The sequence below is a fragment of the Cygnus atratus genome, chromosome Z (assembly GCF_013377495.2).
Source record: "Cygnus atratus isolate AKBS03 ecotype Queensland, Australia chromosome Z, CAtr_DNAZoo_HiC_assembly, whole genome shotgun sequence".
Lineage (NCBI taxonomy): Eukaryota > Metazoa > Chordata > Aves > Anseriformes > Anatidae > Cygnus > Cygnus atratus.
The window spans coordinates 66201372-66228614 of record NC_066396.1 but is presented as its reverse complement, the minus strand read 5'-3'; the positions used below and the strand labels follow the sequence as shown (position 1 = coordinate 66228614).

The following is a 27243-nucleotide window of genomic DNA, read 5'->3' as shown; positions in this document are numbered from 1 at the left end:
TTGCTTTTTCTGTATTTATTTTGGATATTTAGAAGATTCACGCAAAGATGGACAGATTCTGTTTTACTACATCTCTGAATGCTTTTCTCATATTCATGCTAGCTAATCCTTAGAGTTTTTGTGTCTGTGTATTGGTACAGTCAGAAGAGCTTTAGTTCAGTACTTCCGTTTTTAAGCCAAATCATGGTCCTTCCCACCACAAGAAGACTCTTCTAATACACCAAGTGCACTGGTTGCTTGGGATTAGTGTTCTGTTTGGCAGCCTCTTTAATTAAGTCTTCCTAAGTGGTTGGCTGGAGGGACCCACCTGCAATTACTCTGCATGAAACACATGTCATTAGTAGGTAGTTCCCTGGATGTGCCTGGAAAAGCCCTTTTTAAAAAATCTTTCAATTGTTTCTTTTTCCCTGTACTCCCCAACTTCTACCAGCAGTGTTTAAAATCACAAGATTATCCAACAGAAAAAATTTCCTTTGAATATGGTGAACTTTCTAAATTACGAAGTAAAGACTTACTCAATTTATTGATTAAACCTTTGGGCCATAATTTCTCCTCCTTATGGGAGGAGTCGTCAGCTTGCAGATACAATGCCAAAGTTATGGCTTGAGGATCTGGGAGTGTGGTAGTAGCAGTCAGTAACATGCAGATACTGCTCTTCTTCTGTCCCTTCAATAAGTTTTGCATTTGTATCTCAAACCTTATCTTTGTTTAATACCTCTAATTTTGTGGAAGAATGAGACCTGGGTTTTGCGTACTTTGAGCTAGCAGGCCCTGATAAGGGTCAACAGAACTTGCTCTGTCAAGCAAGTGCTTTTGTGCCTGTGTGTCTTCTAGCATTTGTATGTCTGTTAGATTTAGAACAGTTTTTTTCTTGTTAAGAAGTTTGCAAGATACCGATTTTGCAATATTGTCTTATGCCAGAATAATTTTTAATGTCTGAAGGAGGCATTCCCAAATATCTTAATATTGGCTGTAGTAGGAGCACATTGCTGAAATTGAGTTGAAAATTGCCTTTCTTTGATATGCAGATTTTGTAATTGGCTTGCTGCTCTTATTGCATACACTAACATGCTTGCGCTGACCCAATGGCTAACTTAATCCTTTCAAAAGTTAGGCTTTACGACTTGTTACACAAGTCTAATAAATTCAAGATGAAAATATACAATGTACTTTAAGTGCATAATTAAATTCTTGTGTGTTCTTGTTGCCACTAATAAGTCTGTCATATAGGTGCCAGCTCAGTGCTTGAAAACCTGTAAAATACATTTTTTTGTATTTTCCAGTGAAAGTAAAACACAGGAGAAACGAACCACTTAACTAGGTCTAGGTTTTTCAGTGTGGCTGCTTCTACCACACTGACTATTAATATAAGAATTAATTTCAAATACTTAAGTGTGTTATTATTTTATACATTTTTGTTTTCTTCAGTTTTAACTGTGGGGAGTATGAGAAACTGAGGTCTCTTTTTTCAGATAACTTGGAAGATAACATGGGCTGAAAGAACTCAGTTTGAAATCCAATTATTTACAGAGTGGAAATGGAGCATATTTGGGATGAAGCACACAAGTTTAGCCGCAGTTTTTCAATTACAGTAATTTGTAATACGGGATATTGTGTTTGCTCTCAGCAACTTTTTAGTTTCCCGTTTTTCCTGTGTGACCTCTACCAGGTATTGTACACAAGTTTACCTCTTCCTTCTCGACTTTGTTAAAGCTTAAATTGTTCCACATAGTACATTGGACACCTGCGTATAACAATTAGATCGCTTTCATGAATTCAAAGGTAAAAACTGTTTAGAGTTCTGAAAAAGTTCTTAAAACTTATTTTCTATTTTTAAATGTATTTATTTCGTAGAACTGCTTCTCAAGTTTGTTTAATGAAGTTCTCGCCAGATGGGGAGTTTTTTGCTACTGCTGGAAAGGTAAACTTTTTGTTGTTTTATACAAATGCAGATAGCTTTTTTTTTCTCTCAGGTTTTCTAATGAAAGTTTTCATTTTTATAGCTTTTTTTTTTTTGCATAGTCTTTCCAGTGATCTCTATGTACCTTTACACTTTTAGTAAAAGGAGAATTTGGGAGAAAGGTAATAAATACACTGATGGCGAAAACAATAAAATATTCAGAGTACTATTTTAAAATGCCTATTTTGAGTCAGTATTAAACTGTAAAACACAGAATATACTTTCCCATATAGTTAACATCAGAGTTTGTAGCCCATCTTATAGATCAGCTTTCTTTGCCCATTGAGTGGCTTCTCAGCAAAAGCAATAAAACCCCTTGAGAAAATAAAGCATAATCTCACCATATCTTTTCACTTTCTTAAGCATTATCAAATTTATCTTTTATTTATACTACCAAACTTCTTGTTTGCATTTTATAAGAGAATAATATCCTAACAATTGAGAGCAGAGAAGTCAAGTTGTTGTAAAGCATCCAGTGAAAAAAATATCACAAATACATACAGGAGTTTATACTGCTTATTAAGGGATGCTAAATGAATCGCTTGCAGCTCTGAGTAATACTGTTGTCTTTATATGAGGGGAGATTCACACTGACATGGGTTAAAAAAATAAAAATCTTGTGAGAGTTTATGGAATTTTTGAATTAGATGGGGGGAAGGGAGAGGGAGTAAGTTATGTTTCCAGATTACTGAAACACAGTACAGTAACAGTACTGAAACACAGAAAACCTTACGCTATGAGCAGTTTTTACACAGATTAACAGACGCAAGTAGGCATCAAGTTTATGCTGTCTAAAATAATCTAGCAGAGACTGCAGAATTATTAAAAAGAAAAAATGCTAGTATGTACCATTTATCCATTTATACGTACTTACATACTGAGTTTATCAGCAGCTCGCAAATCTAGATCCAGATTAGTTTATCTGGTCCTTAAAGATATATGGGCAGGGTCTCTAAATACATGATTTTTCATTTTTTTTATATGCATATGTAAGAAAAGTGGTCTCTCAAGAACCAAGCTTGAATTTCAAGATGTCATCTTTTACTTGTGTTTGTATTCCTAGAATTGAATGTTGTGTAACTGTTTTTTTCTGCCGAAGTACAGTGTTATTGATATTTGAATGGCAATACAGCTTGAAGATTTGTAACTAAAAACTGACAGCTAATCAGAAGGAGCAAAATGAAAATCAAATTAGTAATGGCAAGACAGATCAAAAGGCAGCTCTGCTACCATGTTTTCTTTATAATTGGGTTTTGAAGTTCTATTTACTGAGCTGAGTTATTGTCATCAGCAAAGTATTTCACTTGGAGGAAAAATTAAAACCAAGGAGATGGATTTTAAAGTATGAAGTCCTTTTGATGCATCATATTCTTATCCAAAGTATTCTTATTTATTGTGCCAACCCCTTCCCCACCCCAGGACGATTGTCTTGTGAAAGTGTGGTACAATACAGACAGCTGGCGATCAGCCGTAACACCACCAGGTGCAAGTCCAGGAAAAGAAGCACAAGAAATTGATTTTTCATTTGTTTATTTGGCCCATCCTCGATCAGTAAATTCATTCTCATGGAGGAAGACCAGCAAATTCATGCCACGGTGAGTAGCTCTAACAATGTGAGGTTTGTGAACTGTTCAAAAGAAAAAACAAGCCAAAAGAAAAAAGAGCAATTCAAAAGTCCTGTCACTTCATGGTTTCTTTCAGAAGTATTCAAATATTTTTTATGGTTCTTACAATTTGTTTCTCTACCTAGTACAAAGCTAGACCTCTGACAAACAGTATCTGCAAATTGGATTAAAATGATCATTTGGAATTGATAGTTTGGGGGTTTTAATTTTGTGTTCTGACTATTCCTAAATACCCTTTCCCTAGTTTTCGTAAGTAACTGTAATCTCAAACTGAAATAACATTAGCGATTTTGTATCCTGCAAGCATGCTTTTACTGTGACTATTATTCCAATCAGTAGCCATTTGAATTCTGCATACCTTTGTGTTTGGGCAAGTTTATGCTGTCTTTTATACAAACCTTAAAAATAACCTTTATACAAACATAAAGCCATTACCATAGTCCCTTAATAAGGTGGGAAAATCCACTTATTCCATGATGCCTGCTTCCGTGTCAGAAGATCCATGGCATTTTTGAATCTTAGCTAAAACTAAATTGTAAACTTACATGAGCTGGAAATCTCATGATCTGTATATTTTTTTGCAGTGTCTAGTTTAAGTTAATCGGATTTTTTTGCATATATACCTAATGTAAATTGCACTTGGAAAAATAGTCATTAAGATAAGTTTGTAGTTCTAAATTTGCAGTTGTATTCCTGATGTTGCACTGGTTTCTCTGCTTTGAATATGTAGTTTTGAAAATGCTAAGTAACAGTAAGACCTGGAGAACTGAGGACAGGTATGCAGAGTATTATTAGTGTTTTGTGTGAAGGACTTTGAAAAAAAATACATAAATACTGCTGTTGGAGCTATGACTGAATCTGTAAGTTGAAATCCATGATTCAGTGTTCCACAGTTGTTATTAAGTTTGAGATTTGAAAATTATTGAAGTAATTTATGTTTGGTTACTTGAATAGACATGAAAGCCTATCATATAGCATTAGTTTTCCCAAGAATGTCTCTTCAAATGTTTATTTCCTTAGTATGCAAGTGACTTTGTGCAATTCTAAAAACCAATAATGGAAACAGTTTGGTACTGTTGCTTCATGCTGTGTGACTATAAGTGGCATCTTCACACCTTTAATTTTCTTTCATTAGTGGTGCTGTCTGCAATGTACTCCTGACTTGCTGTAAGGATAACGTTTGTCGTCTCTGGGCAGAGACTTTGTTACCCAATGACAGCTTGTTATATGGTGGAGGAAACAACAGTTGGACTGAAGCAGTGAACTTCACAAATAACTTCAAGAGAAGTACTTCAAGTAAGGAACGAATGCAAAATGCATTAGAGGTAAGAAGTGAAATTGAACATTGAGAATAAGCATATGTACACAGATGATTTTAGACAGGATTGTAACTGATACCTTGAACATGTATTATAAACTATAATCCTTCATAGAATAGGTCTGTATATTGTTATAAAACAATAAATTTATTTGAAATCACCCTCATGTTTACCTGGCAGACAGCAAGAACTGACAGCCATTTTACTGAGCTTTAAATTAGAAAACACAATGACATTATATCGCTGCTACATACATTATTCAGGTGACCTGAAGCAAAGTGCTTTTATATTATCTTGTTCAAAGGCCCAGGAACAGTATGGAGCACATTCTGTATGCAGGATGTGTAAAACCCACAAATAATGCTGCCTTTGTATGGTAGAGGTTCACTTGTTACCTCTGAAGGTGTGGCATGTTCTCTGGCTTGTGCAGTTGGAAAAGGTGGTGGTAAGACTGAGATGACCTTTGCCTTCCTGCTACAGTCCTCAGGTAGATCAGGCAGCTCTCTAGCTGTATCTCTAGGGCAAATGATCCTTAACAGATGTTTTCTAAGCAATGGGAAGCAGAAATAAAGTGAAGCATTAGAGTTCTGCAGCAAAGCTCTGTGGACTATGTTTGTGGACATAGTACTTTTGTATTGAGTGATGTAGTCAGCATAGGAATGGTACCTCTATAGCATGTGCATAGATGAAAAATTTGTCAGACTGAAAGACACAACAGAGCAAACAAACTATTCCAATAGGAGTAAGAAAAAGGAAGTTGGAGACAGTTTTGTGTTTCTCTTGAAAGTAAGAGGCAATGTTTAAAAAAAAATGCAAAAATCGTGAGAATACTATTTTACATGTGTGCTGTGGACAGGTGAAAAGGATAACAAGTAAAAAGGAATACCAAGAGGAAAATACCAACTGTAATAGAAATTATGTATCTTTTTTACCTTTTCGTACTTGTATAGATAGCTACAGCACAATGGACTTGAAATGTGCACTGTGCAGAGTGTAACTCTTTAATACTGCTGTAGTCGATATTAAAAATTACATTGTTTTTCCATTTGGAATAAACCTGCTTGTGTGGGTGGGGTTTGTGGTGATTTAATGCTGGCAGATAGCTCAGCACCACCATGCTGCTCTTTCACTCTGCCTCAGAAGGACAAGGGGAGAAAATATGATGAATATGAATATGATGCTTTTGGGTTGAGATAAGGACAAGGAGACCACTCACCAATTACTGTCACAGGCTAAACAGACTCAGTATAAGGGAGATGAATGTAATTTATTGCCTATTTTTAGCACACTAAAGCAGTGAGATCTCAAAGCAAACTAAAAAAAACTTTCTCCCTCCATCCACTCTCTTCTATGTTCACCACCAAGCAGTGCAGGGGGAATGGGGAATGGGGGCTGCAGTCAGTCCATAATGCTATGTCTCTGCTGCTTCTTCATCTTTACTCTCTTCCCCTGCTCCAGTGCAGAGTCCCTTCCATGTCATGCTGTCCTTCCCAAACTAATCCAGTATAGGCTTCCCACAGTTCTTGAAGCCTGTGGGTCCTCCACGGGCTGCAGTGTGGAGATCTGCTCCATGTGGGACCCATGGGCTGCAGGGGGACAGCCTGCTCCACCAGGGGCCTCTCCAGAGGCCGCAGGGGAGCTGCTGCTGCGTGTCTGGAGCACCTCCTGCCCTCCTGCTGCACTGCCCTTGGGGGCTGCAGGGCTGGTTCTCACTCCCCTCTCCCAGCTGATGTTGCACTGCAGTTTTTTTTTTTCCCTTTCTTAAATCTACTCTCCCAGAGTCACAACCAGCATTGCTCACAGCTCGTCTCTGGCCACCTTTGGGTTCCTTTGGAGCAGCTGTAGCTGGCTCTGACCTGATGGGGATCAGCCCTACCAGTAGGGCAGCTGCTGGGCTCTGCTCACAGAGGCCATCCCTGCAGCTCCCTGCTACCAAAATCTCGTCGCAGAAACCTAATACCAGAGTGAACCTTAAAATCTAAGGGTTTACCCTGTGGGCCCCTCTTAGGGCCCTTATGGGAGAAGAGGGAGGAATTATTGATCTAATCATATGCAAAGTACTGATGTAACTTTTCACAGTCTCTCTGAAACAAAACGATTTGAATTTGTTTCTTTTTCCATTCAGAATCTTTACTAAGCGTGATGTTTATGAAACAGTAATATTTTCTGTTTAAGTATAAAAGCTGTAGAAGTATTGTCAGCACACTGAAATATGGAACAGTAACAATGTCACAGTGCTGTGTGGGCCTTTATAAATGAACCTGAAAGCACTGGTATCTTTCTACTGAAGGTAAAATCTGAATGTTGTAATTTTTGCAAGAGACTCTGCTGATACTTTAAAGTAGATTTTAAACTGAAAAATATATTTCATGCCCTAATGTTTAGAAAACCACTTAAAGATTAAATCTAGTTTTTCTTTTTGAAAGGAATTAAAAATGACACCTTATTCTTCATGCAGTTAAACCTGAAGCACTTTCGACGAGGGAGGAGGAGGTCTGGTGCTGTTGTAGCACATACTGGATACTCTCCACATCAGCAAGATCCTCACGAAGTTCACAGGAACATTCCTCCTCATGCAAATGCACTCTGTCACTTCCATATTGCTGCCAGTATCAATCCAGCCACAGGTAAGAACCATGGTAAATCCTTGCTACTGGGTAATTACTGTTTTCTCTTAGGCATGCATTGTCTGCGTAAGCTTTAATTTGTCAGTTCTGTTTATCTGATTGTACAAAATGACTAGCAAGTTGGTTTCTTTTAATGCTTGGAAGAACCTTTATCCAGTAATAAAGTTCTTGGAACAGATTTTCTCTACAGTAATCATGGCTTTCATTTTCTGTCATCTTTTAACTGAAATTCACAGTGGTCTGAGGTGCAGTATTTGTGACTAGATTTACAAATTTAATGTTAATTGTGTTGGCTGCATGCACTGTATTGTAGACTGCACAGTGATAAGAAGCTTGGAGATTTTTTTGTTTAAAATGATTACCGTATACTAAGTGTCTGAAGTAACCATGCATCTCCCTACTGCTGTTCTGTCTCTGAACCAGGCAAAACACATCTGCATCTTGTGTTCCATAAGCTTGAATATTGTCTTGCTCATGCATTATGTTGCAAGGCATTATGGGAAGAAAAAAAAAAACTTCTAAGAACGACTATTTCTGTTTTCGTAATTTCATGCCCATGCTGAAAATGAAGCGTTATGTCCACCAATTGAAAAGCTGAATAGAAATGTGTTATTAAAGAGCCTTTCATTATGGTTTTACTGCTGTGATGTGTTTTCATGTGTCCAGACTTAAGTAGTTCAAGAAAAGGATTACGTAATATATTTGCCCATTAAGGCCCATCTTAAACATAGTATTTTTAAATTGTTTTTTGTCCCGTCTAACCATTGTTTGAAAGGCCACTTTTTGCTTTCATGCATTAGGTCATATTTGTAGCTGTACAATCTTTGGTATGATTACGAAGAACAATGAGTTTCCTTTATTGATGCTTTATTGAAGCAATCTGTGAACAGTTTCTCCTGTAAGAAGATTAGAGTTAGTCTTCATCTTTTTTAGTATTAGCTCATGTTTCTTTCACAGATACATGTAGAATTTCATACAGTGTAACAAAAAGAGACTTTTTGCTGGTTTGTGCTGTACCATCAAGTTACTCTGTTTCTACAGGAAACATCTGCAGTCACTGTATCTATTACTACCAAGTGTCTTAAAGGAATGTTTCTTTAAAGCTTCTTGGAAATCTGTAGTTCTGCTCCATGCATTCTGCATTTCCAAATGGTACAAGAGCTAACTAATCTTCTCATGTAGTTAGCACAGTCTTTCAGAATTCTTGTTTGCATCTATTCTTAATGCACTTCTTTTCCTGTTTGTTTATACGTATCTAACAAACTTTAATTTGTTTTTAGTAGTCTTTGCAATATGAGTGTGCCCAACAAGCTCACAGAACAGGAAAAAAATAATTTTGGAAAAGAATGGTAAAATATTTTCCTAGGTGTCTAACACTTAATTGTCCTTGACCTCTTTTTTTTTTTTTTACCCCTTCTTTCTCATCTGTATTAGTATTATCCTTCTTGATACTGTGTTTTGAGTCATTTGGTCTTACTGGATTGGGGAATGAAAGGTTGTTCTTTATTGCAGAACCTCTGTTTGAAGCAGCTTTCACATTTTAAGCCTTAATTTGAAGATACCTGTTTTCCTTCACAGTCAAGTCCCTAAGAATGTCAGTCTAACCAGTTTTTCTAAGTAGTCCTTTTAGTTTGCCCTTACCTTTAAAAAATATATATATAATTGTATTTTCTTTGATTTAAACCAAATCAATTTATGGTCTCACTCCAAAGTTTACTTTTATTACAATGTTCAGAGTACTTGACAAAAGATAAGTCCAGAGCAGTATTTTCTGTCCTTCATGTCCCTTTTAGAAGATGAGTAATGCTATCACATAAGAGATCTTCGTTTTTATTGCATGTTTCCTGTTGTTAATTTTTGAACTTATTTTCTTAAAGAAACAAAATCCTTGAGAGTTTATTTAATATTTCTTAACCATTCCGTGATTCTGTAATATCAGTTTAAGGTTTGCATGGGCTTTTGGAGGCCATCTGGTCCAAGCCCTCTGCTCAGGCAGAGCTCCCCAGAGCAGGTTGCCCAGGACCATGTCCAGGTGGCTTTTAATAACTTCAAGAAGGGAGACTCCATGGCCTCTCTGGGCAACCTGTGCCAGTGCACCATCTATTTGCATGGTGAAGAAGTATTTCGTGATGTTCACATGGAACCTCTGGTGTTCCAATTGGTGCCCACTGCTTCTTGTCCTGACACTGGGCACCACGGAAAAGAGCCTGGCTCTGTCCTCTTTTGCACTCTCCCTTCAGGTATTTGTACACATTAATAAGATCCCCTTTGGCCTTCTGTTCTCCAGGCTAAACAGTCCCAGATCTTTCATCCTTTCCTCATAGGGGAGATGCTGCTGTCCCTTCTTCATCTCCATGGCCCTTTGCTGAACTCTTCCCAGTAAGTCCACATCTCTCTTGTTCTAGGGAGCCTAGAACTGGACCCAGTACCCCAGGTGTGGCCTCATCAGTGCTGGGAAGGATCACCTCTCTTGACCTGCTTGCAGTGCCTTGCCTAATGCAGCCAAAAATACTGTTAGCCTTTTTAGCAGCAAGGGCATGTTACTGACTTGTGCTCAGCTTCGTGTCTAACAGAAATCCTAGGTCCTTCTCTGCAATGTTGCTTTCTAGCTGGGTGTCCCCTGGTGTGTACTGGTGCCTAGGGTTGTTCCTCCCCAGCTGCAGGACTTTGCACTCCTTCTTGAACTTCATGAGATTTTTGGCAACCCATTTCTCCAGCCTGTCAAGCTCCCTCTAGATGGCTGCCCAACCCTTTGTTGAGTCAGCTGCACCCTCCAGTATTCAGCCTGGGTAGAGTCCTTTCACTGAAAGGAATAAGTAGCATTGTTTATTGCTTGTTCTTTTTTTGGGAGGGGGTAGGGGCAGCCAAGATTATCAACCACTAGGCATATACAGAGAGAATTATTGAATCGAAAGACTTCGGAAGCTTTCTGGAAAAAGTGTGATTTATGAAGCAACTAGAGATTCTCACTAAGGATTTTACCCAGGATTGAGCATCAACTGGAAGTTGGAAATCCTCCAGGGGATGCATTAAAAGTTTCTATTTTCTAGAATAGAACAACTCGGGAGTTTTGAGGTAGGAGAACTGAGGAAAAAAAAAAGTGATTTCTTTAGAGATTTTGTGTTACACACTAAAAGTGCATAGATTTGTATTCTAATGTGAGAAATCATCTTTCCAGTCCACCTTCTCATTCATGTTTGCTGTAGCTTTGTCCTATAAGAAGTCAATGGACTTCTTTCTTCCAAGTTCTGCTTTTGCCAAATGTATTACCCTATTTTTGTGACTGTCAGTAATTGCTTTTTTTAGGCAGATGGACCATATTTCTCTAATATTCTCTTCATCCCCTCTCCCCAGTATAAAATTGCAGGTAGTCATGCTGGTCCTTTCTTCTGTTTGTGTGCTCTGTTATTTTCTTAGGCTAGACTGCAGTGTAAGTAATTCAGAGACATCACTAGTATAAAAACAGTATTGGAATAAAAATATTTTGTCTCTTGGAGTATAGAATTTAAGTACCAGTGCATAAATAGAGATCAGAAGCAGAATGTCTGTGGAGGCTTCTAGGTGGGAATCAAATGTGGGTTGAGCTTTTAGCATATTGCTGTATGACCCATTTGAAGAAATGACAGCAAATCACCTAGCTGCTTTCTTGCCACTCGTTTCAGATGATGTAACTTTGCAGCAGTCTGGTACTTGCTTCCTTTATTTACTTTGGGATTACCGATTTATTTTTCACAGCCACCTGGCACACTGGGTGGCATCATGTGGCAATGTAAACTAATAAAGGAATCTGTAGGCATCAGGCATCAGAAATCCTAGCTTTATGCAATAGCCTTAGAGTGCGTGTTTCTTGGTCACTCTGTTAGTTCTCACCAGTGTAAGCCCTGTTGTATGTGATCCTTGATACTGCTACAGCCTCAGTTCTGGAATAAACATTGGGACATTATCCTCAAATTATTTGCTTTATTTTCTGAACCATAGTAGCAAAAAAACAAGGTAAATTAAAGTATATGCACAGTGTTACATTATAGAAATGTAGCCCAGAGTAGCTTAACACTGATGAGCAGCTCAGCACCACCATGTAGGACCCTCGCTCCTGCTCCTCAAAAGGACAAGGGGAGAAAATATGACGAAAAAAGGCTCATGAATTGTGATAAGGACAAGGAGAACACTCACCAAGTACTGTCATGGGCAAGACAGACTCAGCATAGGGAGACTAATATAATTTATTGCCTGTTGATAGCAGACTAGAGCAGTGAGAACTAAAAGCAAACTAAAAACACCTTTCCCACCCCATCCACCATCTTCTATGTCCCACCCCCAAGCGTTGCAGGGGAATGGGGAATGGGGGCTGCAGTCAGTCCATAATACTATGTCTCTGCTGCTTCTTCATCTTTACTCTCTTCCCCTGCTCCAGTGTGGGGTCCCACCCCATGTCATGCTGTCCTTCCCAAATTGATCCAATATGGGTCCTTCTCGCACACTTCAGTTCCTGTCAAGAACTGCTCCCACATGGCTCCGTACCACGGGTTCCATCCATCCCCCAGGAGCAAACTGCTCCAGCATGGGTCCCCCACAGGTGGGCGGCAGCTCCTCCCAGCCCCCCTGCTCCTGCGTGGGCTCCTCTCCACCGGCTGCAGCTCCAGCCAGGGCCTGCTCCTGTGGGGGCTCTCCATGGTCTGCAGCCTCCTCCAGGCCACATCCACCTGCTCCACCAGGGGCCTCTCCACAGGCCACAGGGGAACTGCTGCTGCATGGCTGGAGCACCTCCTGCCCTCCTGCTGCTCTGACCTTGGGGGCTGAGGGTCTGGTTGTCTTTACATTATCTCACCCTTCTCTCCCAGCTGCTGTTGCCCAGCATTTTTGTTTCCCCTTTCCTTATCTCTTTTCTCCCAGAGGTACAACTGCCGTCGCTCCCTGGCTCAGCTCTAGCCAGCAGCAGGTCCCTTTTGGAGCAGCTGGAGCTGGCTCTGCTCTGACATGGAGCAGCTGCTGGGCTCTGCTCACAGAGGCCACTCTTGCTGTGTTCCTGCTGCTAAAACTTTGCCACCTAAACTTGATACCCAGTGCCATACTGTAGTCTTGATGTAAGCATACTGAAGAGCCTTCCCATATAACATTTCCTGTTGATAGCAACAGAACAATGTAATACTGAAGGTAGATGATATTGGTGAAAGGAATGACTAGGGGCAATACATTCATTTGCTTGTTTCTGAGTGTATTTTTTTTCTCGTGGCTTTTCTGCTTGAACGTAGTGTCTAGAAAATTATTTTTTTTCCATACTACTTGGTTTTGAATGAAGTTGTTAATATTTTTTTCTGGTAGATATTCCTCTACTCCCATCTATCACATCTCTGAGTCTTGGTGAAAATGAAGAAAAAAGCGGACCTTTTGTTGTACACTGGCTAAACAATAAAGAACTCCATTTTACCTTATCCATGGAAGTATTTTTGCAGCAGCTTAAAAAGAATTTTGAACATCATTCTCCTGAGACAAATACAGAGGAATCTAATCAGATGGACAGCAGATCAGAAGAAGGTAAAAGTCTTATCATAGACAAATGGCTTTCATTTTACAAAGTAATGTGTTCTTTCATCTTGAGTGAGAGTCAATTTAGAATGTAAGGAAGCAGAGAGATTGCAGTATTATTTCTGTGCATTTCCTTCCTTCCAGTGGAAGTATGAAAGTGGCTCTTAAAAAATGTGTATCTACAAATTGTTTGCTTTTTCCAGATATTTTGAGTAACTTACGTTGAAAACTAAAAGGGTATTGTTATGACATGCTTAGGGAAGCTGATATAATCGTAGAGCTAAGCTTTCTAGTTTTCAGTGTTAACCTAATTTAAACAGCTTTATATTTACATTAATAGAATACATAATGTTAGACATGGTTGGGAGATGACTGCTTTTGTTCTGCCTATGCATACAAAAATAGACATTAAATGGGGAAAGTCTCACTTCAGTGTCTGGTGAAATTATGGAGAAGATTATTCTGGAACTTAGTGAAAAACACCTAAAGGACAACGCAGTCATTGGTCAGAGCCAACATGGGTTCATTAGGGGAAGGTCATGTCTAACAAACTTAGTTTCCTTTTATGACAAGATCACCCAGCTAGTTGACCAAAGAAAGCAAGTCAATGTAATCTTTCTGGATTTCAGTAAAGCTTTCGATGCTGTCTCTTATAGTATCGTTCTGGACAAAGTGACCAGAATACAGTTAGATAAAAGCATAATATAATGGTGAGCAATTGGCTGGCGGGTCAGGCCCAGGGGATTCTTGTAAATGGGGTTACATCAGGCTGATGACCTCTCACAGTGGGTTTCCCCAGGGCTCCATTTTAGGACCAGTCCTCCTCAATGTTTTCAGAAATTATTTGGATGAAGAACTTGAAGGTTTTCTGAGTGAGTTTGCAGATGATACCAAATTGTGTGGAGCTGTTGACTCTGTCGAGGGTGGTGAGGCCTTGCAGAGAGATCTGGACAAATTAGAGAGCTGGGCACCAGCTCTCCAACAATATCACCAACAATATGAAGCTTAAGAAGAGCAAGTGTCGGATTCTGCATCTGGGAAGGGGCAACTCTGGTTATACATACAGACTCTGGGGACGAGATGCCGGAGAGCAGCCTCACGGAAAGGGGTCTGGGGGTTTTGATCAACAGCAAGCTGAACATGAGCCAGCAGTGCGCCTTGGTGGCCAGGAGGGCCAACTGTATCCTGGGGTGCATCAGGCACAGCACTGCTAGCTGGTGAAGGGAAGGGATTGTCCCGCTTTGCTCTGCACTGGTGCAGCCTCTCTTTGAGCACTGTGTGCAGTTTTGGGCACCACAGTATAAGGAAGATATAAAACTCTTAGGGAGTGTCCAAAGGAAGGCAACAAAGATGGTAAAGGGTCTAGAGGGAAAGATGTATGAGGATAATCTGAGGTCACTTGGCATGTTCAGCCTGGAGAAGAGGAGACTGAGGGGGGGCCTCATTACAGTCTACAACTTCCTCACAAGGGGGAGCGGAGGGACAGGCACTGATCGCTTCTCTCTGGTCACCAACAGTAGGTCCCAAGGGAATGGCTTGAAGCTGCAACAAGGGAGGTTCAGACTGGATCTCAGGAAAAGGCTCTTCACGGAGAGGGTGGTTGGGCACTGAAGCAGGCTCCCCAGGAAGTAGTCAGAGCACCGAGCCTGCCAGAGTTCAAGAAGCATTTAGACAACGCTCTCAAACACAGTCTGATCTTTTTAGGGTGGTCCTTTGGGGACCCAGGAGTTGGACTCGATGATCCCTGTGGATTCCTTTCAGCTAGGATATTCTATGATTCTATGAAAAAGTATAAATACTTCAAATTAAGTGCAAACTAAGCGATTTCGGTTTATTAGTGGTCCACTAAAGAACTTCTGGTTAAAACTTTCATTATTTTAAATTTGTGCTTGAATGAGTGATTTAGAAAAAGGTTGAAATGTGCTTCAATGCCTGAATGACCTTGCTTGTTCAACTTTAGCTTTTAAACATATTTTTGTGTTCTAGAAGTTGATGAAAAGGGAGATGAACAAAAAGGAAACCAAGAGAAGAAGGAATTGAGTGATGAGAAAACTACTTCAGCATCAAGCCTTGTTCCTTTATCTTCTGCTATTGTTGATCATGAAATTGAAGTTCTGCTTTCTGAGTGGAGTAAAAATGCTGATATGCTATTCAGTATACATCCTATGGATGGTTCATTGCTGGTATGGCATGTGGACTGGCTAGATGAATACCAGCCTGGCATGTTTCGACAGGTGCAGGTACTTTGCATTTTCTGGATTATGTACTTCTGTGTACAGAAAAGTATGTTGAGAAAAGAACTTAAATACTTGCTCTTAAAATTTTAAAATACTTTCTTAAAATACCTTCTTTTTTAAACTTCCAGGTGTCATTTGTCTCACGGATTCCTGTTGCATTCCCAACGGGTGATGCAAACTCTCTTTGCAGAAGTATAGTGATGTATGCATGTACCAAAAATGTTGACTTGGCTATTCAACAAGGCAAACAAAAGCCTCCTGGCCTTACACGATCATCATCTATGCTTATCTCTTCTGGACATAGCAAATCAACCAACAGTTTAAAACTAAGTATATTCACACCCAATGTTATGATGATCTCCAAACATGCAGATGGATCTTTGAACCAATGGCTAGTGAGTTTTGCTGAAGAATCTGCTTTTTCAACTGTACTCAGTATTTCACATAAATCCAGATATTGTGGTCACCGTTTTCATCTTAATGACTTGGCTTGCCATTCAGTATTACCACTGCTGCTTACAACCTCACATCACAATGCTTTAAGTTCACCAGATGTTGAGAATGCAAAACAAGCAAATGGTTCTTTAAAGTCCCAGGAGTCACCATTAAGACTTCAGAGTAGAGGCAATGCAAGTATAACATCCCAGGATCCCAATGCAGTTTACAGTGAACTTATTCTTTGGAGAGTTGATCCTGTTGGGCCATTGTCCTTTTCTGGTGGAGTATCTGAACTTGCTCGGATCAATTCTCTCCATGTTTCAGCTTTTTCTAATGTTGCATGGCTGCCAACTCTTATACCCAGTTATTGCCTTGGTGAGTTCAGTTCCCTGATTTGTTAAGTATTCTAGAATAAAAGTAATATAGGCTAATTATGCTATTAAGAAGGCAGTGTAGATATATGTACGTATGAATAGGTTGAAAAAGAAATGTTAAGCATGGATCCCTTATTTCACATATTTTCAAGCTGCTTATATTTTGTAATTGTGTATTCTTGTTTAAAGAATTGCTGGGGGGTGGGGAGGTATGCCACCTTTTGTATTTGATATTTTAGGGGCTAATAAAGTTAAGCTGTTAGATGCTAATGTGTACTTTTGATTATAGAATGTTATGAACACTTAAAAGCAGAGGTAGATTTTGCTCTAGTTTGCAAACCAAATTCTGATTTCCTTTTGTATTCTTTGGTTTGGTTGCTAAGCAACACTTTGTAGTTCTTGCCTGTGAACAGAAATTAACAAGACAAAATATTTGTCATTCTGTATTTCTTTCATAAATTTTAAATTTCTTTTCCTCAAAAAGGGAGCCAGTTGGTGTTTATATTCGAGTACTTTGTGCATTTATATTTTTCAGGTGCATACTGTAATTCTCCAAGTGCCTGCTTTGTGGCTAGTGATGGACAGCATTTGAGATTATATCAAGCTGTAATAGATGCTAAAAAACTTCTGTGTGAGCTCTCCAATCCAGAAATTTCTGTAAGTGAAAGCTGTCTCAAGTTTTTGAAGGTTGGAACTTCATTCAGTAATAATAGTTAGACTTATTAGAAACTAAGCTGGTTGTCAAGAATTTTGCAGATCATGATAGTTCAATTCTGCTTGTAAAAACATATGATAAAGCTTTTTAGTATTGTAGACATACTGCAGTTGAAACAATGTTTCAGTTTAGTGAGGGAATGGTAAACTGCTGTACCTGAGGGTTTCTAGATAATGGCTTTCCAGCGGCTTTGTAGGTTCTTGCCATTTTTTAATCATCAGAAAAAAAGTGGCTCTCCATAAAACTAGGAGTGTTTTAGTATTCCTGGTAACTTGCAGCTGTAGTATTTTTAATGCTTTTGTTTAACATTTGCTTAGATGTTGTATCTACTCATCAGTCTGTGTTGCAGAAATGGACAAAAGAAGCATCTCGTTTGTTTGTTTTTAACAGAAATACGTTGGTGAAGTTTTTAATATCATAAGTCAGCAATCTACTGCTCGTCCAGGGTGCATCATTGAACTGGATGCCATCACAGAGCTTGTAAGACCTTTATATGTACTCATTTTATACCATAATTACCTTGCTCAAAAAGTGTTAACAATAAAGGCTACACCTCTAGCTGTCTTTCAAGTAAAATTGAATGTTTAAAGATTGATTCTGACATACACTTGCGTTTGGTTTCATAGTACCTGGAAACAAAGAAAACATGAATAATGAAGGTGTATCTTATTGAGAAACCTTTTTTGTTGTGTGCAACTTAGCAATCAACTCAAAAGCTCGCATGTTAGAGAGAAACCTTAAGCAGTGCACTCTGATGTTCACTACTTGTGTGTATCTTTTACTTTCTTAGCATGGCAGAAAAACACAGTTGTTCCATGTTTTTCAAGAAGACTTCATTTTAAATAACCAGGAGAAGGAGATACCTGAAAAGAAAAACAACTTAGCAGACTCTGGTAAAGAATTATTTTTTCATAAAATATTGAAGACAAATATTGTATGTGTATTCCACAGAACTTGTATAGGTTTTTGCATCTTTCTTTTAAGGTCTTTGTACACTGAAGAAGAAATTCTAGTCTAATGAAAGTCATGGGTATTTCACCTCCCTGGAGGGTAGTACTCAACAAAATTTAAGACAAGGTAGCTTTGTTAAACATTTTGTGGCTGATGCCGTTCTTACAGGAGGGGAAAGTGTTTGAAAAGTACAGCCTGTATGATGGGTATGATATAGCATACCCTACAGCAAACTTAACTGCATCCTTTCTTGAAGGTTCTTTGCATACTACTTCTATGATAAATGACATGCCAAATAAGCAACCCACCCAAAAAAACACTACTTAAAAATACACTGCTGTGAATAGTGCATAGATATTGCATAGCTATGGTTTTAGAGGTTGTCATTCTATGGGTCTTAAGGTAGCTCTGAATTGCCTTGAAATAAAAGTATCAGTTTTTGTTGGTGGAGTTGGTCAGTAGTTTTGACGTTTAGGCAACTCAGTGTTGTTTTGTTCAGTTCCAATGTAATGATTTGGACAAAAAAGGGTCAAAATAAAATTATAGCCTGTGATACCAAGTCATCTGCAGTGGTAATGGAAATGCTAAATAAAAGGAAGGAAAAATAAGGAACACTATCAAAACGTTGTGTAATATTGGTACATGAAATTATTTTTTGGTAGAAGACAAGGGAGACATACCAAGAAAAATGATCTGAACTGTGTATACAGTGCTTGCTTCTGAATTAGCTTTTTTCTGCTCAAGAAGGACATATGGAGTAACGGAGATAATTTGTCCTAACTCTCGGTAGTGGTCAAAATATACAAATGGGATGTTGGAAATTAAGAACAGAGTAGACGAAAAAGAAGTGTTGTGCTAAAGCATAAATTTGTCGTGCATTTGCATGGAAGCTCTTCAGTCTTGGGTGTGCATTCTGGAAGTCTATATGGGCTTCTGCCATGAAAGAAATTTGGCTAAATGTGCCCTTTAATACTGTGAATTAGAAGTGTGCCATTGACATATGTTCTCATTTCAAACTATCTAATACTTAAAAGCACATCAGTTTTAAGCCTCTGCTCTTTCCTTTTTAGTTAAGCACGTAAGTATTTAGCTCATACTGTTTTTTTAAAAAGAACAGTACCATAAGCAGCCCTGTGTGAGACCCACAGGGCAAATGTAGTTTATCCTTGATCATGTTTTATGTAGATGCATGCCTAAAAATGCAATTGTAAAGAAGGGTTGGAGGAATCCTGGAGAAAAGATTATACGTGGTTGTATCACTAAATTAACCATTCTTGCTTAGTCCTAATAAGTTTACTTCATTGCTAAGGAGGGAGAATGTCTGGGTGCACCCTCCAGAAATGGGCTGCTACTGATAACAATTCATGCCTTCTTCTCTTAATGGGTAGTACAACAAATGATTTCTTAGGAAGAATCCTTTTTCTTCTTGTGTGTTCTAGACTATATAATCAATCTTGGCTGGATTGTGATGGATGAACCTATTCATTAGACCAAGCTGTGACTTTTCCAATTGTTGACATGTAATTGTTTCTGTAGATGTAACATGTTTAGTTTTTGTACATTAAATGTAACAGCTGTACTGGGTCAGGCCAAATCTCTGTCTAGTTCACTGTCCCAACTCTTAGAGTGGCCAGCAACAGATACCTCTAAGAAAGTGTTAAGAGAGCAACCCATTAAAGGTGAGTAGGTAGAGCTGAGTGCACATTCTGCTACTTAGCTTTAAACATATGACAAATATTTTAACCTCTCTAAAAGAACATAGTGACCGTTATTAATGTGTGTGCCTATAATAATTGCAGGGGCTATTGCTTTTGATAAAATATTGATAAAACTAGTATAATTAGGTTGGATATAGTCAGACTACTGTATTTGAGTATCAGCTGACAGTGGTTTATTATGATTACTTGCTAGCTGGCACATTTAGTTCTACTTGGAGTTGAATAATGCCTAAAGTATTCCTGTTCTGATTTTTATCAGGAAACCAGCAGAATGGATTCTCTGAAAAATTCTACTTAATAGTAATAGAGTATACTCAAAACCGTTCGTTACTACATATGTGGCACTTACACTTGAAGTCAATTCCTGTCTCAGTAGGTAAGCCCATTTCTGTGTAGGTTAGATTTAAAAAAAAAAAAAACAAAACTCACTCTTGCGAATGTATCTGGTATTCAGAGTATTTTAAATGGCATTTCAGCTTTTTGTGAAGAATCTACAATTTTGTTACAATCTTTCATCACAACCCATTCTTTCTTGATCACTTCTTAATTTTCAGAATGCTGAAGCTTTTGAATTCATCCTGAGCCCTAACTTGTTAGTTTTGTGTATTTGAAGGGCAAATGTATTTATCTGGTTTTAATAGAGCCTAACAGTTCAGATGCTTTGCTTCTTAGAAATTTGTGTTCTACAGTTTTTGAGTTTATAGGTAAGTTATATTGGGCTATAGTGAAGCACCTAAACATCAGAGATTACGATTACAATTCTGGAAAAAATCTGAAGTTCTGAAATCTCTTGGTTCTTTCAGACTACAAAACTACCACAAAAATTATAAAACTAAGTACACACAGATTATAAGGAAACAGAAATCCAACATTCATCACATACTGGACAAACCTGTTACAATGCACATTTCTGTGGTTTAAACCAAATTGTTATATATGTCACTGTTGCCTTCACAGGAAGAATTTTCAGTTACTTTAAGTATTATTGCAGTTAATAAATTGTTGAGATAACTAAAGATTGAAATTTTCTAATCTACTTATATGGTGAGGCCATTACTGGGAAGGTGTTTTTTTTTTTTTTTTTAAACCAATATATGTTTCAAATTCATACTTACACTGTTGGGCTTTATTAAAAACTTTTTTTAAAAAAGGAATGAAGTATTCATATGACGTAGTCTTCGAGATCATACGTTTTAAGTGAATTTTGACAAAACTTTTCTGAAAAAATACTTTCCCCCAATTTATGAGGTAAGACATGGAGGTCTGCATTTAATTTTCTCTTGCAGCAGATACTCTGTGCCTCATGAAGCATAAATTTCAATGGAAGCCCACATACCTACCTCTTTCTTTTGCAGTTTTGCTGCCTCTGGTTAGAGTTTGATTGTTTTAAGAGTTTAAGAGTTTCTTGTTTAAGTTCTAAGCACTTCTAGATTTATGGAGTGTTTAATTTGAGGTGTGCTACAATTTCTCTTTACATCTGAATTTGGGAACACCTTTCATTGAAAGGAAATTACAATTCTTAACATTTTATCTATGTTCTTGGAACTTATAACGTGAGTGACACTGATACTAGACTCTAGTTAAAAGAAATTACTGTTTTTTTAACTAACAGTGCAAACTTTTTTAGGTGAAAAGGTAGACTCAGATACACCTGAAGTAACAAAACAAACAGAAGAACTGTATTCTTCACCCGATCCAGAGAAGATCCAGTCACCTTTCAATCAAAAGTATCAAGCCTGTAGAGCAAACCTTCAGAGCACCAGCTGGCTTACTCTCTCTTCAAAAATGGTGTATAGTCAAGAGTTGAATTTGCCAGAAGGAGTGGAGATAATAAGTGTTAAGCCCTCAGCAGGTTTGTGATTTTTATTTTTTTTTATTTTATTATTTTCAGAATAAAGTGTGGGATCCTTACATTTCTGACTTTGGCTTAAAAAAGAAATGAATAGTTTGGTATTTGTTGTTAAAATTAAAATACCTGTAGGTAGATCTAAATGGTTTGCTAAAACCTGCTCCCCTGACTTTTTAATCTGGATCTTTGAAATAATACCAAAATAAAGTTTTTTATGAAAGGCATAACATTTATTTAAACCCAGATTCTGAAAATGAAAGGAATTTTAGAAAAAAAAATAGTTTTAAAATGATTCATTAATTTTTGGTGGGATGTACACTTAAAATTTAAGGTTTCTATCAGAAGCCTCTCAAAAAAATGTTTTGAAAAGATTTTTAGATTTCTGAAAGAGAAATGTTTGTCTGTGTGTGAGACACAGACAATGTCTTTCCCATACAATGCAAAACTGGCACCTAGAGATATTAATATTCAGATTTAAATCATGCAATTTAACTCCTTTCTAGAGAACGAAATGGAGACTAATAGTAAAATAATTTCATAGGATTTTTTTAATCTTGTAAAGCTCTGGGAACAACCCTTTTTATGAGGAAGTACTAATATCTTTTGTCTGTTTTAGAATAATAAAATGATAGTGGAACAAAAAGGTCTTTCCTTTTAGCTTACTTTTTATTATTTGCCCTAATAAAAATATTTATTTTTTAGGACATCTGAGTTCCTCTTCCATATATCCTGTTTGTCGTGCACCTTATCTGCTGGCTACTTCATGCTCAGATGGAAAAGTTCGATTCTGGAGATGCAGGGTGACCACTGAATCATCGGCTTCGTCCATGCCATATAATGTACAGAGTGATGCTACATATATTTGGGAAGAATGGCCATTACTGATTGAGGATGGACTTCTTAGTAGTAGTGCTATTACTGTTCCAGGAAGGCCAACTGAAGTTAGTTGTGCACACACAAACCGATTAGCTGTAGCATACAAGCAGGTAACACCTAAAAATAGTCACCTTTCTCAAGACTTTATAATGCATGTTAGCATTTTTGAATGTGAATCTACAGGGGGTTCTTCCTGGATTCTAGAGCAAACTCTTCATTTAGACGAGATAGGCACAATGTTAGACCCTGCTATTAGTATTGATAGTAATTTAGTGGCATATAACAGACAAGAAGTTTCTTTCTCTCACGATGGGAATGTGATGCCCAGCACTAAGCACTTGGTACACTTAGATTGGATGTCTAGGGAGGATGGTTCACATATTCTGACAGTAGGAATTGGATCAAAACTTTTTATGTTTGGCCAGCTGTCTGGGAAAATGCAAGAACAAAATGGTAAGGAGACTGTAGCAATCTCCCATAGTGGCAGTACTACTGTAAAGGCTACAGCTCTTTCTAGGTTTGTTCTACTGCGTTCTGTTGACTTGGTTTCCTCTGTAGAGGGGTCACCTCCTTTTCCAGTCTCCTTGTCATGGGTACGTGATGGCATTCTCGTAGTTGGAATGGATTGTGAAATGCATGTCTATTCTCAGTGGCAGCCTCCTGCCAAGCAGGAACTAATTAGTACAGATTCCTACAGTGGAAGTATGCAGTGTATAACTAGCTTAATGAAACAAAGCCAATCAACTGCCTCAGGTCTGCCTCCACCAAAGCGAACTTTGACCAGATCTATGACCAGCCTTGCACAAAAACTTAGTGGAAAAGATCTGCCTTTGATCTGTCTGCTGAAATGGAAGACTCTGGTCTTTTTGAAGCAGCTCATACATTATCTCCCACTTTACCTCAGTATCATCCACATCAACTGTTAGAACTCATGGATCTTGGTAGAGTACGTAGAGCAAAAGCCATTCTTTCCCATCTGGTGAAGTGCATTGCTGGAGAAGTTGTTGCTATAAATGAATCTGAACCTAATCATGATAGAAGACTCAGATCTCTGACCATCAGTGCTAGTGGAAGTACTGCACGAGACCCCAAAACATTCAGCAAAACTGAGACTACAGACTATATCGAAATAGACTCTGTTCCACCATTGCCCTTGTATGCTCTACTTGCTGCAGATGATGATTCATCTCATTCTTGTTCAGAGAAGTCAAATAATCAAAACAGCCAATGTAAAAAAGATATGCCCAATGACAGTTACGAAGATCTCTTTCAGAATTCTGTTGTAAGCACAGATGAACTTGTAACTTTTGATGCAGATGAAGACAGTGCAAAACCAAAAGTCATTGATCTTTCTCAATATAGCCCAACTTACTTTGGACCAGAGCATGCTCAAGTACTTTCTCGTCACTTGCTTCATTCAAGTTTGCCAGGTCTGACTAGGATGGAGCAAATGTCGTTGATGGCCTTGGCAGATACAATTGCTACCATCAGTACTGATATTGGAGAAAGCAGAGACAGAAACCAGGGTAAGCTGTCCATTCCAAATTCTATATATTATTGTTTCGTAACCCTTTTTGGAACTTTTCTCTGTTACTTTGAAATACTACTGTTAAAGCTTGTCATAGTATAGTGTCTATGATTTACTGTGCCATCACAATATTTACTGTTTAACTCAAGTTTCTGACTTCATAAAATGAAATTTGGTATTGCTAATTGTTAATGGCAGTGATATTTCATCAATCTGTCTATGTTAACTTTCCTGATTCACTTTTGAAGAGAAAATGTTGTTAAGAGACAATATTGTTAACAGCCAATGTTTGCTCCATTTTGTAGAGAAATGGAGAAACACATTTTTTTATTTGGTAGAAACACTTTTGCCAATTCTTACACTCAGTTGAACAAGTAACTTCACAACTTCTTATATTTGAGATTTTCCTCATGTATTAATGAAAGTGTTAAGGATTATGTTAATATATTTGTGAATTTAAAAATCAATAGTTGTAGAACTAAGGTATTTCTTCTGTTAGAGACCCGATGGCTATTTTTAACAGTTTCTCTGAAGTGCACACCAAAACATTTAATTGCAGGTGGAGAAACTCTTGATGAGTGTGGTTTAAAATTTTTATTGGCTGTTCGGCTTCACACATTTTTAACAACGTCACTTCCTCCTGTACATCGAGCTCAACTGCTTCACCAAGGTAACTGACATATTTTCTTAGGGGGGCGGGGAATGTTACTAAATGAAGTAGCTGTACACATGATTGTATGTTATTGACATGGCTGTCCAGATTCAAGGTAATTTTGTTGTTCTTAAAAACAAACAAACACCACTACTATTGTTCAATCCAAATGCATGCCAGACCGGAAGATGTCTGCTGTATTCTAGACGCAGGCATTAGAGCTGAAGTGTTTTTTCCTAACAGTTTTGTAGTTTTAATTTTCTTCTATTTCCCCAAGAGAACAGGCTCTTCTGTACTTCTAGTACCATGTTGTTCCAATAGCCTTCTGCAGAAATAACAAAGTAGAAAATACGGAGTATTTATTGTCTTAGGTTTTTAATACTTTTTTGAAAAAACAAACAAACAAAAAACTTGTATTGTCACTGAATGCTTTTTCATACACTTAGTGTAATTATCTAATGAACTATTTTAAATAAAGTTTTCTTTGGTGTAGTTTTGACTAGTTCCAACCAGATATTACAAAATCAGATTTGATTAGGACTTAACCAAATTTAAAGGGGTGATTGTGATTATTTCTTCACCCTTTTATTAGTCTTCGTAACAGATAATTACATTTTCAATCTCATGGCTTGTTATTCTTCAGCTGTATATGAGCGTGGACCTTGCTAGGACTGCCACAGTACATTACTGCTGAGTTAGGTCTCTCCTAATACCTTTTTAGCTGAGATGCATTGCTTCTACTGAGCTCAGAAATTTATGAAAATTAGAAGCAGCTGTAGAGGTGCAGTTGAATCTGTCTCTGTGCAAAGCAGTCACCTGTGGTCAACCCTGGTGTTGCAGTAATCCATAACTAGCTTTTATGTTGATTAGTAATTGCTGTCTTCCTTATGTCATGGCTTTTGTCTTTCAGTGTTCTTTTGTATCTCTGTTCTCAAACCTGTTTTCTGCTGCTGTAATCTTCACTTTTTTTCAATCCAAATCAAAATAATGAAAACTTTGAAAAGTTTAATCAATACATTGCACTTTGTGTCATGGCTAATCTTAATGCCACCCATTATAATTTGAATTTCAGTCAATAACTGTTCTTTGCAAACTATCTAAGCAGTTTACAAGTTGAAAAATTGCTTTCATCTGTATAAACTTTCTTTAATATTTAGTATGTAAATGTTCTTAAATTTCTGCTGTTTCATCGTTAATGCACTTAGGAGTCCAAAATGAACAATAAAGCCTTTTTATCTCCTCTTAACCCCTACCTCCTTGAATGTATATTATGGATTGCTTTATTACTGATTTTTTTAAACGGTTGATTGTCTAGGCTTATCTACTAGTCATTTTGCCTGGGCATTTCATTCAGTAGCAGAAGAAGAACTACTGAGCATGCTCCCTGCAATGCAGAAAGGAGATCCAACATGGTCAGAACTCAGAGCTATGGGTATAGGATGGTGGGTTCGAAATATCCATAGCCTGCGGAAATGCATAGAAAAGGTAAGTACAGTCTTCTGAAACAAAATTGCAAAACTTCTTTTCAAATATCTGTTCTCTGGTATTTACCTTCTGCTTATATGGTTTGAAATTTTAAATATGTTCAGGATTATTGAATGCTTCATGCTGTATTTGTTATGAATATGGTTTATTGTATGAATGTGCAATTCTGTATTCAATATATTTTTTTATTAGTTTAAGTTTCAAATTCAGTATGAAGTACATCTTGGGCTTTTAGAATCTACATTTCGAAGGTGTAGTGTACAGTGCTTATGGTGGATGCTCAATATACAGGTTGAGCTAGATTTTTTTTATAGCAAGGGCCTCTCCTAGGTAAGGAAACAAGTTACAGGGAAGGATTCTCATTAGAAACCTATTAGAGGTCAGGCCAATTAAGTTATTGTACATCTGTCTTGCAAACTGATATATTTCCATGGTAACTAAGCCTTCTATTGTTTTTCCTTATTTTTAAAAAATCTGTACTTGAATTGTCACAGATATGGTAATAAGCCTAACCTCACTATCAGTTGCTTTAAGCTCTTGGAAGAGCCAATTGTGTTGAGCTAGAAACTGACATTCACAAGATAATTTGACTACAAAGCACAAAGTGGTAAAATGCATGTCTCTACTTCTACTGTTCAGTCTTCAGCAATTAATCATCACTTTGTGGAAATTACCTGCCTTGCATTTAAAAGAAAATTGAAGTTTCCTGGGCCTGCATTTAAGGTTATCTTACATGGGTCTTGGACTATTCTTACTTCCACATATCCCTTTTTCCTTTTCAACTTCCGAAAATAATCTCCTGTAAACTTTTCTCCTGTTGTGACTGGTCCCAGCCTGTTGTTCAAGTCTCCATCTGTCCTTTGATTACCAAAGCAACTAATAAGTTAATTTTGTTTTGATTTTAGGAACTGATTTCAGGTGTGGGCATTCCCATTTGATCTGTCAAAAAGCTTTTAGAACTGGAAGACCATTAACTTAATGGTATAGTTAAGTCACAGGGCTAAAATGTCATTGGCCTAAGTGAGACATATTGGGACAGCTTGCATGCCTGGAGTGCTGTGATAGATTATTACATAGTTTTCAGGAGGGATGGGCAAGGAAAGAGAGGAGGTGAGATAGCTATGTATGTTTGGGATTGCTTTGTCTGCATGGAGCTAGGTGATGGTTGAATGTGTAGGGGTAAGAATAAGGGGAAAGACCAATAAGGCAGATATTATGGTGGGAATCTCTTATGGACCTCTGAACCAGGATGAAGAAGTAGATAAAAATACTCTATAAGCAACCAAAAGTCTCACAATCGCTAGCCCTTGTTCTCACAGGGGACTTCAGCTTCCCAGATGCCAAGAGGAAATAAAGTACAGGA

The 27243-nt window shown here is 37.8% G+C and overlaps 1 protein-coding gene across 1 annotated transcript in view; it reads left to right on the top strand.

Moving 5' to 3' along the window:
* The window catches only part of DMXL1 (Dmx like 1), an 89817-nt gene that overhangs the window by 20738 nt on the left and 41836 nt on the right, over positions 1-27243 (top strand). The window contains 16 exon segments of the mRNA XM_050716586.1: positions 1855-1921; positions 3380-3555; positions 4721-4910; positions 7363-7531; positions 12854-13066; positions 15044-15297; positions 15423-16107; positions 16642-16763; positions 17212-17301; positions 17612-17714; positions 19750-19866; positions 21118-21342; positions 22042-23034; positions 23037-23741; positions 24303-24413; positions 25711-25880. Of these exon segments, the coding sequence (XP_050572543.1) occupies positions 1855-1921; positions 3380-3555; positions 4721-4910; positions 7363-7531; positions 12854-13066; positions 15044-15297; positions 15423-16107; positions 16642-16763; positions 17212-17301; positions 17612-17714; positions 19750-19866; positions 21118-21342; positions 22042-23034; positions 23037-23741; positions 24303-24413; positions 25711-25880 (4390 nt within the window).